Genomic DNA, 15,962 nt, shown 5'->3' on the forward strand with positions numbered 1-15,962 from the left:
GGGCACACATTGTTATTGATCACCTCCTTTGGGGACACACATTGGACACGCACATACATTTCTCCTATAAATTGCATGCACAAAGATAGTTCGGGGGACTTCCACAATTGGCTCTGGGAACCTCGTATTGCCCGTGTTAGTGTATGAGCTACTGCTGTTTGTAATAAACCTTATTATATACAAGCTGGTGTCTCCGGAGACTTCTTCATCATCTTCACAAACATCGCTACAAGATATACCTCAAAGTAAATACAAATATTTTGTGATTTGCAAACTATATCTTATTATAAAATAAAACACTAAAGGAACAAAGACTCTTAAGCTCGGGTAGCTTTTATTTTTCACCGACATATTGCCTACTCCGCTATCGATGTACTCTGGGATTGTTAGCATAGCCTTGCAAAACGTGCCTTATTCTCACTCAGCTAGTTTGGTCTAGACAAAATGGCGATCCTCATATAGGGGTCGAGCGTGATCTCCTGACACATTTAAATCCTTTTTGGGGAGAGTGTTTCTTACTTTGTGACCTTTTTTTGACAACCATGTTAACCAACATTGCTCTGCGAACTGTTCTGAAGGCTTCAGTCAGTGTTTTCCGAGGGAGCTGCAGCGCTGGTCTGACAGCAGCACCGAGAGTCACAGGCGGTGAGTGTTTTATATTATCAGTTTATTCCTCTCAAATATTATAACACAAACCATGTACACTTTGCGCAGTTTGTGTAGCCCATGATAGAAAGGAGCAGGGAGAACAACATCTTATCTAAAGTGTACGCGACAGGAAGAGTGACGTAAAACAAGAAGCTGGCATGTGTTCATTATAAACCTGGCTGTTTTAGATGATATGTTCTTTAACTAAATATGGATTCACTCCTGCAGAACTGTGTGCAGGTGTGTTGCTTCATCTCTCAGTGTGTATTCATAGGCCTTTATACGCACAGATGTAACAACTCTTCATAAAGATATATGCTTACAATACTTTTTTTACTAGTTCAGTAACTGCTGCAGAGCTATTCTCTATTCAATTATTAGTAATATTAAACGTTTTGCAGGTCCAAATTGCACTACTTGGGTTACCAGAAAAACATCCAAACAGTGTGACCATTCTTTGAGATTGTACATGTTGTCTTGTGCAAATCTCAGTGGGTAGAATGTACACACGTCCTCAGTATAGATGAGGCCTATGCATACGTGCAATATACACCATACAATACATAAACATTTGGTTTACAGTTGCTTGTCTGAGGATAGAAAAACAATAAATACATATACAGCTGGAGACCCCTCCAATTAAAAAGGTCACAAGCCTGTGGGGGGCAGTGCTATGATCTGGGGTTGCTGCAGTTGGTGTGGTCTAGGTTCAGCATGTTATGTGCCCAAAGAATGAGGTCAGCTGACTCCCTGAATATACTATATGACCAGGTTATTCCATCAATGAAGTTCTTCTTCCCTGAAGGTACGGGCATGTTCCAAGATGACAGTGCCAGGATCCATCGGGCTCAAATTGTGAAAGAGTGGTTCAGGGAGCGTGAGACAATATTTTCACACATGGGTTTGCCACCACAGAGTCCAGACCTGAAACCGATAGAGAGTCTTTGGGATGTGGTAGAGAAGACTTTGTGCAGTGGTCCAAATCTCCCGTCATCAATACAAGATATGGCGAAAAATTAATGCAAGACAGAAACAAATGTTGTGACATTGCAGAAGCTTGTGGAAACGATGCCACAACGAATGCGTACCATAATCAAAGCTAAAGGCGGTCCAACGAATATTAGAGTGTGTGACCTTTTTTTTGGCCAGGCAGTGTAAGAATTTTTTAAAAAGTAGTAGAAGGCCTCACAAATTTGTTTTTGTCTTACTTTATATAATAATAACTGCCAGTAAATACTGTCAGGAGAGCAATAAGGTCCTGTTAGTTTGTGTTAGTTGTGCCTGCATCTCTGCAGTTATGAGGCATGTGTTTTGAGGAAATGACATCATTTGTGATGATATTGATATTGAAAACCACGTTCCTCTCAGCATCTGATATGAGTGATTTATCTGGGGTGAGCAACAGATAATCTTGGTTCTGCTTTTCGAATTGTCCGCTTTTAACTTGTTTATCAGTGGCCTCATCATCCTGTGGGCTCACTGGCTCTCACGCAACAGAATACACTTATTTCTCATGATCAGATGGAGAAAGACTCACATTTATGATTAATGGCGTACTGAAAATAAAAAATACTTATGTTGGTTTAATCCCTAACAGAAAGTTTTCTTCACATGCAGGATTGATGACAGCATCATCCAGATCCTACCACCTAAAAGAATGAATATACCTGCAATAATGTCAAATTTAGTTTCTTTAGGTATTTCCAAGGTGGAACGTCTTTCCTTTATGATGTGTCTTGTGTCGGCAAGAGATTTGTTTTTATATGTCTAGACATACAAACCAATTGTGAAGGTCAAGACATGAGTTGTTGTTGAAACTGACAGATGTGATGATTCAGTTTTGTAGTAACTTTATCATTATGTGAAGTTGTATCTTAGGTCATACAGATGAATGACAACCACTGATCCTTTGCTGAGCCACTTTGTTGCGTGTTTCACAAGGTTTTAATTTTTTCTGAGGCCGTTTTGTTTTTGATTCACTTCTTCAGGCACCAGCTGTTGAGTCTCTTATCTTTCCTATCATCCCTTTATCTAAGTTGTTTTACTTTTCATCTTTCCCCTTCACTCACTACACATTTATAACTATTGTTCTCTCTTCATCCGCAGGTTGCTTCGCTATTCCTCCACCAGTGAGACATTATGCTCGTGTTGTAAAGAAAAAGAAGACAGGTATGAGGCTGCGTTTCACTACTCCATGATTTGTCATTTTAAAATGGTCTCTCTCTTTCGTTCCTGACATTATATTTTGTTTAGGCCCTGAGAGCCAACTCAGTGATCTCCCTCCAACATTACTGAAGAGTGGCTTTGCAGCCGTGCCCCTCGCGCAAACGTAAACACACATTTCTGCAATAAAAATCTGTAAAAAAGTTAAATATATATACTGAAAATTCACTATAAATCTAAGTTATTGTATTAATTCTAACAAAAGTGGATTTTTCTATTCACAGGACTGATGATGTTATCAAAAGACTTCTTTCATTGGAGCTGGCGAGTCATGTAAGTTATAATGCCACAAAAAATTGCCTTGTCATGTTTGTTCGGTTTTCTGATACTTAAACATGTAGCTTAATTAATTTTACATTCTGTGTTCATGTCTTCAGAGTGAAAAGCTCCAGCTGAAAAAGGAACAGCTGATCGCAAAAGTCCAGAGGGATGAGAATGACCGCAGCTCAGTGGAAGTCAAGGGTTAGTTACTTCAATATTGTACATGGCTGAAATACAGAGAAAGGGATGTAGTGTGTTGTAATTGTTTATTGATTCATTCTCGCTTTCAATGTGTGTTCTCAGTGGCTATTTTGACAACGAAAATCCGAAACTTCCAGGAGCACCTGCGACAACACAACAAGGTGAGTAGCATCAGGATCACTTAACATAATGTTTTCCTCCCACGCAAGCTAGACAGGAGGGCTTGTTCTTTAGATGACGTATCATATCTTGGGTTAGTTCACCACAATAGCGTCTGTTAATGTCTCCACATTTCCTCTCTGTCTTCCTCTGGTAAGAGGTGTGCGTGTGCTACAGGATATCCTGTGTACTCCCCCACATAAATGAGAACATGCTTAGTACAGCCATGTTTGGAAATTTCCATGATACATCATACATAAAACATTGGTGAAATGTACAAAAAGATCTGGCATTATGTATTACCTGAAATTTGAGCTTCTTTGAATCACCAAACACAATCTATGTGCTGTTTTATTCAAGGACAAATCTAATAAAAGGCGGATGCTCATGGCCATTGATCGAAGGAAAAAGCTATTGAAAAACCTGAGGTTGGTTAACTACGATGCCTTTGAGAAGGTGTGCGAGCAGCTGGGCATCACTTACAGTTTCCCCCCGGAGTACTACAGGCGGGTCACTCATCGCTGGGTGGCTAAGAAGGCCCTCTGCATTAAGGTATCCAACAAAAAATCCACTATTCATTTTTTTTAAATATATTTTCTGGTCATGATAAACATTATTTTGTATTTTTAGTGTATAATCAAAGTCTCTATCAGAGTAAATATCTAAAGACCCTAAACAAGACTTATATTCCACACTGTTGATGTAGATGTGTATATTGCAGAGCATCACCCAAGCTTTCCGATGGTTGGCTTGTCAACTCGTCAAACTGACTCACATGTTGAAAGTGTTTGTGTTTCCACTGACACTGTGTCATCTGTGTCTCCTCTCAGGTCTTCCAGGAAGTGCAGAAGCAGAAAGCAGAGCAGAGGCTGAAGATGAGCCAGAGTTTAGCCCCCACAGACCCCAAGGCAGCCAAGACAGCAGCTGTTTAGACCCCATTAAAAACAGTAACCTGTATAAAACAACAACTGATACTAAATGCTTGTCTTAACCAAGTTACATTAAGTCCTTTTTCCATGTATTACCATCATACAATATGTTTCCTTTTATTGCTTTCATGTTGATGTCTGAATAAAATGGAAATAAAATGTCTTAAAAAGTTGTATTTAAGTGTACTTGTCCTAACTATCAATTAGATTAAATATATTTAGCTTCACAAAAATAATGAACTGGCAGTTGTGAAATGAATAAAGGGAAGCAAAATAACCACCAAATTTCCAAATTGTAAAGTTATTTTTTCTAATATTGTCAGCAAACAAACACCAAATCTCTGAAAGCTACTGCTGTCTGTGGGCTGAACATTTCCACTATTTTGCTTGTCTGGTCTTGACGTCAGAACTTATTTTCTTCTATCAGCTGTTTAAGACAAACCTACCTTGTTTCATCATTTATCAAACAAATATGGCCCTTAAGTTTGTCTCCAAGAAGTCATTGCATCCTTTCAAATAGTTTTTAAATATGTTTTAGTAACTTGCCCTTCTGAGTGTTAGTGTTAGCAGATGAAATATCTAGAAATAATACAACTCTACAAAATGTTTTTTCCACTCCATAAATGGCACAATACATAAGTCATTTGAGAAGTTTGTCATTTTTGTTGAGTACAAAAGATATTGATGTGTTGATGCATTATCTTTCTCTTATGTCATCTAAATATCAAGAGTATCCTGTTGTGTGATCCAGTACAACATGACTTCAAACTATGGCCTGAGTAATTAATCACGTAGACATTAAATTTAACTTCCAATGGTTGTGGATAACAGAAAGCATCACTACCTTTTAAGTGCTCCGTATATATGTTCCATGTTCCCTTTATATCCAGTTATTTTACATCTAAGTCTTGGAATACTTACAAAAGCAGCCCTGTGTGCATATAACAGGGACCTCCATATGAACATTTGGATTGATTCAAAGGGGCTTAATTCAATCAAGTCTAATATTTGTTTAGCTTTGCATAGTTTTGTACTGTTTTAAATCCTGAGAAACTCATGCCTTTCTTTTACAACCTGCAGTAGTGACAAAGTACATTGATGACTTCTCAAGCTGGAGGTGATGCATTTGTGGGTGTTATATGAAAGCATGCAATTCTGATAACGGCATCAATTCTCTAAACCTTGTTGATCTAATGTGAGATTGGAAAATTATTGAAATAGAAACCTTCACTTCCTTACAGATACCGGTTCCAGTGATCTGTATATTTATGATTTTACAGACCATCAGCCTAAAAGCAAAGCAGCGGTTCTCTTTAATAGTTCTTAGTTTGTCTCTGCAGATCTTTGTCATCCTAAGAAACAGCAGTTTGCTTAGCAAACCAACATTTCACAGCTCGAGCACATCACAACTTCCTGTGTGGTGTGCAACTTGTCAAACTAATCAAACTGAGTGCACACTGAGAGACTCCTCTGGTAAGTGACACCTTTTCTCCTCTCGCAGTAGTTTAACTTTAGAATTCACTTTTTATTTACCTAAGATTCATTTGTCATTCAAATATTGGAGTGTCTTTTATATTTTGTATTTTCAAAGTCGTGCAATCATGATACACTCATGCTGACGGCACTGATACAAGATAAATCAACAAATGTTCTTAAAGTAACACGTTCATTTTTTTGTATATTATAGTTAGAGTTGTTACACTGACTGTTATAATAATAAGGGTATTTCTGACTTAAAATTGTCAGCTTTCAATTCATTAGTGTGAAAATGGCAAAAAGGCCACAAACCAAAGTCTCATTCTCTGTTAGGAAATAACTCTGTTAAAGGTTTGTAGGAATAACATACTCTATTCAGTTATTCTCCTAGAAAAAAAAAAGCATAAGAACATATGTACTCCTACCTCTGAATCATTCCTTAAAACGCCCGGTAATGACAATTCCTTTTCTGAAATACAATAGCATTGTGTGTTTGTTTAAGTAAAAAAGTGTGAAAACAACTGTGAATAAAATTGAAAGTGTAATGCTCCCAAAGCCTTTCAGCCTTCAACAAATTGCATTATGCTGTCTTCCAGTGCTAACTGTTAAATTTAACATTTAGGAAGCTATATTGGAAACAGCAAGCAGACCCAGTAATCCAACATGTCAAACCCAGTGGTCACCCACCAACCAGCTGCAGGCAGCTACGGGACAAACGTCCAAACAGGGGAGTGGAGCACCGGCCTGTGCTCCTGCTTCAGTGACTTGTTAGTCTGTGAGTAACACTCAAGAGACTATTAGGATATTATCACGTTTTCTCAACACACCAAAGGCACCCTTTCGTGTGTTGTTCTTTTAAAAAATCACAATGAAATACTCGTCTTTGTGCAGGTGCTGTTGGTTGCTTCTGTCCACTTGCATTGAGCTGCTACACAGCTCATAAGTATGGAGAAAACTGCTGCTTGGGTTGTCTGCCAGGAGGCTCAACAGCCATGAGGACTCACATGAGACTGACTTATGGCATACAGGTAAGTCACTCATATTATTATATTAAAAACTCAAACATCCTTGTATTTTGGGTGGTGCTGTAAGAAGACTGGATTTCAAATGCTTGGCTCTGATGAAAGACAGAGATTTCATTAACTTAGGAAATGTTGTGTGTTCCCAACAATTGAGAAAATGTAACTGCCGTACATTTCCTCACAGTGGCTTTTGGTTCGGTGTTGTGATTTTGTTGCAATCTTCTCACCACAGGGAACAATAATCAACGACGCCTTGATGACCTTCTGCTGCGGAACCTGTGAGGTGTGCAGGATGGCGCGTGAAATCCGCATCAGGAATGGAGAAATGTGATCTCGACGAGACATGAAAACGATTGTGGTCCACTAAACAGTATTTTCTGCTGATTAATGCTGTTCAGCTTTTGTGAAAGTAGCTGTAGCAAGCCCGGCTTTTTCATTCAGACAACAAAGATTGAGCTATTGAATTATGCAAATCTATGTATTAAATGTCATTATTTTAGCATTATGTGCCTGTCTAACTGTGTAACAAAGTGCTTACTGACCTTCATTACTGTAAATAAAGTTAATCGTTCAATAACTCACAACATGATGCATTACATTTAAGCATGGAGCATTTTGTACCACATTTTTTATTTAAAAAAAATTGATTTTTCTTGTTTTAGATTAATACAAACCCTTCCTTAGCCATTGTTTTCCAACGTTTGGATTTTGACCGCACAGTCTAGGATTTTGACACTAGGAAACATGGTTTGTACTTGACAAACCTATCACAGGTTTTAATTGTGATTATTGCGCGGGGTTATTTCCTTCCTCCTTTCCTCATCAGAAGATTCTCACTTGCTTCATTCAGTGGAAGTTGTCAGTATTTCACAAGCTCAAAATCTGAAAAATATTCAATATTGCTTGAACAGAACTTTGTGCATGCTGTGTTTCATCATGTGCATGTTGAATTTGTTTCTTCCCTTTCATGAAATGTAAGTTTTCACTTCAGAACACAAGGCTTAACCACACATTGTTTACAAATTGCAAAGTGATGTCAGCTTTTCTGTCTGAGACTCAAACACGCTTCAGATCTATCTACACATCAATCACTCCTGCTATTATACAACAAGTACGTAGATATTAGATATTAGCCCTTAAGCATGGAACAACAGTTTTTCTGAGGTGCAGACAGATAAATGTCCTAAACACTGCATGTTTCTGATTGTGGCTCCCTCTGCTGTTCATTATACAGCAATATCAGTACCATGTGTTTCCCTCTTTCAAATATCTCTCCCTCTATGACTATGACAGGAAACCCTTTGAGTTCCTGGTTGGAGGTTAGGTCTAAAAGAGGTTAAACGCAAGAGACGTTAAACACACAAAAAAAGGAGATGAAAGAACCATAAAAATGCTATAGTGACCGTTTGTGAGGGGTATAGAATGTAATCTATACTCTCATAAATTACCCCTGCCCTGATTTTGGTATGGGTGTATAATGGATGCAATGTTCAGAGCTAGAGAGGGGGACACCACAGCTGGAATCCAGAACAGCTTCAACATTTTCTGGAAAACTGATACAAGAGGACACATGTTGTTTCATACTTTATGTTTAACACATACATATACGCAGGGGATAATATATAAAACTAAATCGAATACAGACCATAGACTGTATTTACAAAAAGACCCAGGGTTATATCACATTAAGGACATTGTGTTGCAAAACATACTAATTAAGTGTCTTAATAGCCTTTTTGTTCGTCAAATTAAAAGCTGTTTCACATGTTGCTTAACATCCTTTGGTAAAACAACAACCTAGGTTGTTCCGAGATTAAATTAATGAATACAAGGGCCCATTTAATTCCCACTGAAAGTGTCACCATAGACTGATCCCGCCCTTTTCTTGTACGTCACAACACACAACGCGCTGATTGGAGGTTTGCTTCGTGGCCTGGCAACCAGAAGAGGCTTTACTAAACAGACCCTACCAGCAAGAATCAGGGCTAGCTACAACTGCTAGCTTTTTACGTTGTCTGGAGAGATTAAAGCGTCCAAATATCATCATGTCTTCAAGAACTCTGCCTCTGCTATTCATCAACCTCGGTGGGGAAATGCTGTACATCCTGGACCAGCGGCTTCGCGCCCAGAATATCCCTGCTGACAAAGCTAAGAAAGGTACCTAGCTTAGCAAGCTAACAACACTAATGTCACCCTGCCGTAAAACCTTAGTGTTACCATGGCGATAACGGCACATTCATGCCAGTCTGTTTAATGAGTTAAGATTACGTTTGGGCAATTATTATAAAGCCACGATAAAGCCAATGTAAGAGTTAACATCAGGGAGTCAACTGTTTCAAGAATCAAAGACTTTATGTCCCAGGCTCCTCCAACAATGCAATACAAAAATATATAACACACATTTTTTTTTAGCAATATAAATAGTGCAAGAAGAAACGGAGCAGAAATAAAATACAGCAAAATGATGTTGCAAGACCAATGTGCATTTGTCAAATAAAATGCAATAAACTGAATATTGTAAGTGACCAAGTACATGCAGGAGACTACACAATAGACTGGTTGCCTTTTGAAAATGTGAATATTTTGATAAAAATTTGGAAACTGTAATTATGAATTCAGAGCAAATAGTTGTAATACTTCATTGTCCACTAATGTGAAACTTCTCTATCTGCTCTGCTATATGAAATTGAAGGATACATTCAAAAGTAGTAAACAACAGCCTTTAGTCTCTTGTCATTCAACAATCTGGTTTTCCAAACATTCTTTCATTTATCTCTATCTTTTTGTAAATCATAAACTTCCTACAGTAGCTGGCTGGACAGAGGATAACAGAAGGAGAGGTATAATACAGAGCTTTTGCATAATCATGTATTGATGCATTAGTGGCTCTTTACTTTGCTTTGGCCTAGACTGAAGCGGCATGCTGAATAAACAATCGGACTTGGAAAAAACCGACAACAGATGAAACCTCATGTGTGAACAGATCAGCTCACGAATATTGCAATGCAAGTTCTTGGGTCACTCAAATGCTCACTTCCTGGTCACAAACTTAATTGAGTACTTCACATTAAAAGGAAGAGAGTTATTTGAAGAACAAGATTTATATCTACAAATTTAAGCAATTGAGTTAAGGAAAATTTACGATTATCACTAAAGAAAAAATGTTTTAAAAAAACAAACAAGTGCATTGTTTATTCTCCATACATCAAGAAGCCCATATTGGGTCACCACAATGACTGTCTCGTCTTTTTGAGAGCAATATTACAATTTTACAGCTCATTTTCTTTGTAGTTGAACCTTAGCTTCCTTTCTCCATGGATAAAAAGCACTACAGAAACAAAACTTGAATTACGTTTATTTACCTCACCTTTGAGCCAACAAAAAAATAGGTTTGTGATCAGTCCTGCCATATAGATTGATGGACATCATCACATCAAATGAAATCTTTCTGAAGTGCGAAAACAAACTAAATCTACCTTGCTAATGCCCCTTTTCCAAGTAGGCCATATGCTGATGGCTTTTTTCACGTTGCTGCTTTATTAGGGCTGTTGGTTTAGGCTTTGGATCCAAGGTTTTATGCTAAGTTATGCTATGTAGTACAAAATGTTGCCAACATACATTTGTCTAACCTCAGTTAACAATGTGTGGACTTGTCTGTTCTGTCCTGACTAGTTATGAATGACATCATCAGCACCATGTTCAACAAAAAGTTCCTAGAAGAGCTTTTCAAGCCACAGGAGCTTTACTCCAAAAAGGCCCTGCGGACTGTGTTCGACCGGCTCGCCCATGCCTCAATAATGAGACTCAATCAAGCTAGCATGGACAAGGTAAGTCATCCTGTACATGTGCATACTGTGTTGTATCATGCAGATGTGCAATTGTTGTTCCCACTTGTACTAATTTGAATGCTTTCTTGCGTACACAAGGCTTACACACACATTAATCATAATCTGCACAGTGATGTCAGTCTGTTCTGCAGCCTTCTTAGTGTACACACTAGATTAGTAATTAAAAGTAAGATGATTCACATAAATGTACCAATCAATCAATGCTTTATGATTATATAAGTGAGTAAATATTGGATCATTGTGTTGCTCAGCATAGATTCAACAACATTAATTCTGAAGTGCAGACAGATTGATATTGTAAACACTGTTTGGCTCTGTACGTGGCTCCCTCTGCTGTTCATCCTACAGCAACACCAATAGCATGTGAGTGTCCCTCTTCGCAGCTCTATGACTTGATGACCATGGCTTTCAAGTACCAGGTGCTCCTCTGTCCCCGACCTAAGGACATCCTCCTCGTATCCTTCAACCACATGGATGCCATCAAAGACTTTGTGAAAGACATTCCCTGCATTCTCACCCAGGTTGATGAGACGTACCAACAGCTTATACAGGTATGTCAGTGGTTGAATGTTGACTAGGTTGCATTTTAAAAGAGGTTGATCCCAAAAAGGCCTTCAAACCTGTCTTTAAAACCATTTCAGATGTAAAATAATATGATGTGATGTTTTTTGTTGTGTTTAGTTTAGACATACAGTCTACGGAAACGCACATCCCTGATAGAAGTCCCAGTCTTATGTCCAAAAAAAGTCTGAGTGTCCATATATCATACAATCCTAAAAAGCTAGAGGAAAAACAATATCGTAGTACATAAAAATGTAATAGAGCAATTTAATTGGAACACATGGAGCTACAATACACATGTCAAGTGTCAGCAGTAACAGTAGTTTTATATTGCTTGTTATTGTCAACATTAATAAAGGAGTTAATGATTTAATTTCTGATTTTGATTTTGTATTTTCTAGATCTACACAACCTTGTCTAGTGGGGAATTCCAGCTGATCAGACAAACTCTCCTTATCTTCTTCCAAGACATGCATATAAGAGTAAGTCTGTTATGTGTGTGTTAGGCACATTTTACATCATCATATGAGATCAAATGTCTTTGGTTTTTATCTTCCTCACAAGCCTGTTTCCTTATTTTCTCCAATGTCAGGTTTCTATTTTCCTGAAGGATAAAGTGCAGAACTCCAACGGTCGCTTTGTGCTTCCCACCAGTGGTCCTGTGCCCTATGGAACACAAGTCCCTGGCTTGATAAGGTACCACTGTGCACATCTGTTTTCCCGCAGACCCAAACAATCCTAACTCTATAGATCGGTAGAGATTCAACCATGATTAAACAGGTGGCTTGCTTGGGTAGTAACATGTAACTTTGCTCCTTGGAATGATCTTAAATACCTTGTAGTCTCTCATGCTTGCTGATCTTACCCCCACACTGTAATCTTAACCTATCTGCAGCTAATAGCATTACAGAGGTTTGGTTTAACAGGCATTTACTTTCTAATTTTAGAATTTGTTAGCTGTATGTTTTACCTTTTGATCAAATCACTTCAACTATTTAATGTAGTCTTATTTTCATCTTTTTATGTTAAGATACAACTATCCATAACGTTACGATGAATTATACATTCTAGATGGGATGGTTTACTAAACGCTCCTTAGGGTTTCTCACCTCTCCTGCACAATCTATGCATGCTTATAAATGAAACTAAACGGCGAGGAAACAAGCTCACATGTAGCCCTTCCTCAGTGTTCACTTAAGGAAACTACGTTCATCACAGACAAATCTAAAGAAATGTCTGTGCATCGAGATTGAATTAAATGCATGCTTGTCCGTGACATGTTGTGTTTTGCATCTGCTTATTCCAGGATGTTTAGCTGTAACGGTAAAGAAGCGTCCAGGCTGCAGTTCAGTAACGGAGGAAACTATACTGCTGCTATTCGGGAGGGATCATTCGATATATTTGGAGACAGGGTCACCAAACTAGGAACAAACATGTAAGTGATTTATTCAATGGCAACAGATTGATGATTATTTCTCTGGCCCAGGTATTGAGATGTTTAGAAGTCAAAGTCACCTACATGTCTAACTAATCGTTTGCTATCACATCATTTCATTACATTACGGTGTGATCAACCTAAATAAATGTTAAGGACCTCCCACCTGTCTGTTAAGACTATAAAGCCATGTTGCACTAAATGTTAATTCTCCCTTTTTTATTATTCAGGTACAGTGTAAGTCGCCCAGTGGAAACCCTCATATCAGGAACGTCTAAAAACTCTGCTCAGCACGCTAAGGTGAACAGCTTCACTGTAAACATTCCTGATTTTATTAGTGCTCGCAATGTTCACTGATTCCATGCACGAGATTTACATTTAAAAGGTGTTGTCTCCTTACATGTCCTCATTACATAAATGTGCCTCATGGTGCATAATCATCAGTAGCAGGATCTTGCCCACACCAGTTTCACCACAAATATTCTGAAGTGAACAAGCCATTGTGTGTGTATAGGTCAACACAGCTCCCAACCCTCTGGCCAAAGAGGAGCTGAATCTGTTGGCCAGGTTAATGGGAGGGTTAGAAGTTCAGAAACCAGGAAATGCAGACAACGGCTTCAGAGTCAACCTCTTCGCCACAGACGAGGAAGAAGAGTGAGTCCACTTTGTGTGTGTGTGGGTACCGTCAATGTGTTGTATGTCAGAAATTGTTCTAATGACTCAAAACTAACATTGTGACTCTTATTTAATCACAGAGAGGCCTTAATATCAAGACCAGATGAGCTTTCATATGGAGTCATAAAGATCCAAGCAACACAGGTGAAGAATCTTTCCTCACAAAGTGTTTCTTTCAGTATGAAATAATTGGACGTCCAGTATTTGTTTAGTGAAAATGCACATTTAGTGACAGCAACTACACAAGTGATCTCAGACTAAGTGCATTGATTACAAGATTATTCTAGTTGGAGAGGTCTGTGATCGTTGTAGACAGACGGAGAAGTCGTGAATGTCGTCATGTTTGTTTACGTCTGGCTAGGAAAGGAGCTTGATTGGGCAGAGATCATTTAGCCTCTCCTTTTATCTCTTGTTTCCATTCAATCAGTTCAGTTTTGTTCTGGTTTGATGTCTGCTTCCCTGGTTGGATGCTGCTCTACTGCCATCTCAGACTGTTCTCCACAGTGCCCACATTTAAAGTGCAGTCTTGTTTTTGGCATCATTTAAATAAAATATGTTTAGAGACATTGTAGTAGCATGTGGGACCTATCTAAGAAAATCTTGACTCAGATCCAATATGTTTGTCTGCCACTAGCAAATTGTGGCAAAAATATTTTGGTGTGCACTGACTTGACGTGTCAGCCTCACCAATAGAAGGCTGGTTTGCACCCTTAATAAGAAGGTCACATGATTAGAGTCTGGTCCAAAGGTTATACAGTGAATGATCACAGATGTGAGGCTTGGCCAGTCTAACAGGATTTACTTTAATGAGGTATAAGTCCTTGTGATGACCACTCTAGCCCTCTGATTGGTTGATAATATTGTCTTTCAGGACCAGCAAGCCAGTGCAGAGCTGGCCAAGATCATGGGGGAGTTCACAGAGTCTGGAGATCAATCTCCTAGTGTCAGCAGCAAAGGAGACGATCTTCTGGCCATGATGGACGGGCTGTGATGCGGTCATCCTGTCAGCAATGCTCAGGGGCTGAGGCGCAATGAGTCGTCAACAGTCTTTACTGTGGACAAGACTTCTGTCTGTACCTGCATGCTGTTTACACTGCAGCAACATCACATGCAGCGAGAAAAAACATCATTTTTGGGGTGATTTTAAAGTGCAGATGTCAGCAGGTGTTTCCATTGGTCATCAAATGACCAACTGCAAATTTGCCTAGTAAACGGCAATGAATGTGGGCCAGGCTTTAAGCTCTAAAACACTGTATTACTTATTACTGTATTAGTATGTTTGTTGTACACTGAGTAAGTTTCTGTGCATCACAATTTACAGTGGGCTAATATCAGCGTGTTGAACGTGTGTATGAGGTAATAGCAAAACCAATTTTTGTCTAATGTCATGATGCGTTTTAGAAATCAGAGTCAGACTGCGCTACACAAAACACATTTCTTTTAATTCAAGCAATGTAATTTATCTTAAATGTTATTGCCTCTCAGATTTAGTTGATTTGGGAGTGTTTATGCTATTGAAACAACAAGTAAATAAGGTATTATGTGATGGTTGTAGGGTTGTCAGAGGAAACCTAAGTGCTCTTTATACTGTGACTCAGTTCCCTCAACTCTTTGTTTTGGTAAAAATGATTTATCATGAATGGCACTGTACTACCAGTGTGAGAGGAGCAACTTGATAAACACTCTACCTTGTAATATCCCTCGAGTGGAGTCTGGAAATGTGCTCATTAGTATAATATAGAGTAGTACAATATATGTAATGATTTAATATGTAAATATGTTTGTTCCATACTTTATTTATTTGAATGTATAATTTTATAAAAAGTAAGAGAATGCATATTACCACTATATTGTTGTATGTGCGATATATGTTTTTTAATAAATAGGTGGCAAAAATGAACAAGTGTTTATCATAATTTTCTGAAGTATATCAACGGATTTGGCACTGATGCAATAGAGTGTTAAAAATGGCATGAAACCTGAAATAGCTTGATGTAATACAAATAAGTAACAGTAGGAGGAGCTGTCTGATCTATCTAAACACTGCACTGTGAGCCAGACAGTTGACAGAGCATTTTGTATGCAGTCGAGCTGTTATTTAGGAATACATGTACCAAACGTTTTTGGGTTTTTTTGCAAATGAACTTACCCTAGGAGTTTACGATTCACTGAAATGTAAAACTACAAATATGTAAATAAAGGTCAATATAAGCAATCCCATGTGTAACCAAACAGGAAAATTAAAAGCAATATGCTTGATCGTAATAAATGAATTAAACTATTTTGCTCCAGTACTGACATAAATGAGAATTGATACAGCAACAGCTATCTGTAAGCTATTTGTATGCAGTCTGCCTGCAGATTGGTGAGTCTGTGATAGTCTGCTGCACTCCCTCAGCCACACACAAACATGGTGCATACCATGCAGGCAAAACGTGCTGAGACATTTCTCTCAATTGATCTGGGGGAGGAGGATTCTGGTGAGGTCTTCTTAAGAGTCTTGGCAAGGGAGAGACGAGAAACA

At 38.4% G+C, this 15,962-nt stretch overlaps 3 protein-coding genes across 3 annotated transcripts; all 3 read left to right on the forward strand.

The window, feature by feature from the left end:
- Positions 1-272: 272 nt before the first annotated feature.
- mrps15 (mitochondrial ribosomal protein S15) lies at positions 273-4,597 on the forward strand. The gene is made up of 8 exons (XM_063878960.1): positions 273-645; positions 2,755-2,817; positions 2,902-2,977; positions 3,096-3,144; positions 3,249-3,333; positions 3,436-3,494; positions 3,853-4,044; positions 4,323-4,597. The coding sequence occupies exons 1-8, from the start codon at positions 543-545 to the stop codon at positions 4,422-4,424; spliced, it is 729 nt and encodes a 242-aa protein (XP_063735030.1). The 5' UTR covers positions 273-542; the 3' UTR covers positions 4,425-4,597.
- A 1,053-nt stretch (positions 4,598-5,650) lies between these two features.
- Positions 5,651-7,503, forward strand: LOC134861627 (cornifelin-like). Its single transcript, XM_063878961.1, has 4 exons — positions 5,651-5,894; positions 6,520-6,672; positions 6,789-6,925; positions 7,152-7,503. Exons 2-4 carry the CDS (start codon positions 6,561-6,563, stop codon positions 7,248-7,250), a joined length of 348 nt encoding a protein of 115 aa, XP_063735031.1. The 5' UTR covers positions 5,651-5,894; positions 6,520-6,560; the 3' UTR covers positions 7,251-7,503.
- A 1,337-nt stretch (positions 7,504-8,840) lies between these two features.
- On the forward strand, positions 8,841-15,341 carry oscp1b (organic solute carrier partner 1b). Its single transcript, XM_063880431.1, has 10 exons — positions 8,841-9,076; positions 10,592-10,746; positions 11,151-11,318; positions 11,730-11,810; positions 11,921-12,024; positions 12,635-12,763; positions 12,994-13,063; positions 13,278-13,417; positions 13,519-13,582; positions 14,310-15,341. The coding sequence occupies exons 1-10, from the start codon at positions 8,965-8,967 to the stop codon at positions 14,427-14,429; spliced, it is 1,143 nt and encodes a 380-aa protein (XP_063736501.1). The 5' UTR covers positions 8,841-8,964; the 3' UTR covers positions 14,430-15,341.
- Positions 15,342-15,962: the final 621 nt, after the last annotated feature.

Source organism: Eleginops maclovinus, chromosome 3, assembly GCF_036324505.1.
Source record: "Eleginops maclovinus isolate JMC-PN-2008 ecotype Puerto Natales chromosome 3, JC_Emac_rtc_rv5, whole genome shotgun sequence".
Lineage (NCBI taxonomy): Eukaryota > Metazoa > Chordata > Actinopteri > Perciformes > Eleginopidae > Eleginops > Eleginops maclovinus.

Excerpts from the sequence above, each read along its gene's own strand:
- oscp1b (XM_063880431.1), top strand. The coding sequence starts at position 8,965 with ATGTCTTCAAGAACTCTGCCTCTGCTATTCATCAACCTCGGTGGGGAA. Across the intron at positions 9,077-10,591 it reads TGCTGACAAAGCTAAGAAAG|TTATGAATGACATCATCAGC; the intron begins GTACCTAGCTTA and ends TGTCCTGACTAG. Across the intron at positions 11,319-11,729 it reads CGTACCAACAGCTTATACAG|ATCTACACAACCTTGTCTAG; the intron begins GTATGTCAGTGG and ends TGTATTTTCTAG.
- mrps15 (XM_063878960.1), top strand. The coding sequence starts at position 543 with ATGTTAACCAACATTGCTCTGCGAACTGTTCTGAAGGCTTCAGTCAGT. Across the intron at positions 2,818-2,901 it reads TGTAAAGAAAAAGAAGACAG|GCCCTGAGAGCCAACTCAGT; the intron begins GTATGAGGCTGC and ends TATTTTGTTTAG. Across the intron at positions 2,978-3,095 it reads GCCGTGCCCCTCGCGCAAAC|GACTGATGATGTTATCAAAA; the intron begins GTAAACACACAT and ends TTCTATTCACAG.
- LOC134861627 (XM_063878961.1), top strand. The coding sequence starts at position 6,561 with ATGTCAAACCCAGTGGTCACCCACCAACCAGCTGCAGGCAGCTACGGG. Across the intron at positions 6,673-6,788 it reads CTTCAGTGACTTGTTAGTCT|GTGCTGTTGGTTGCTTCTGT; the intron begins GTGAGTAACACT and ends GTCTTTGTGCAG. Across the intron at positions 6,926-7,151 it reads GACTGACTTATGGCATACAG|GGAACAATAATCAACGACGC; the intron begins GTAAGTCACTCA and ends TTCTCACCACAG.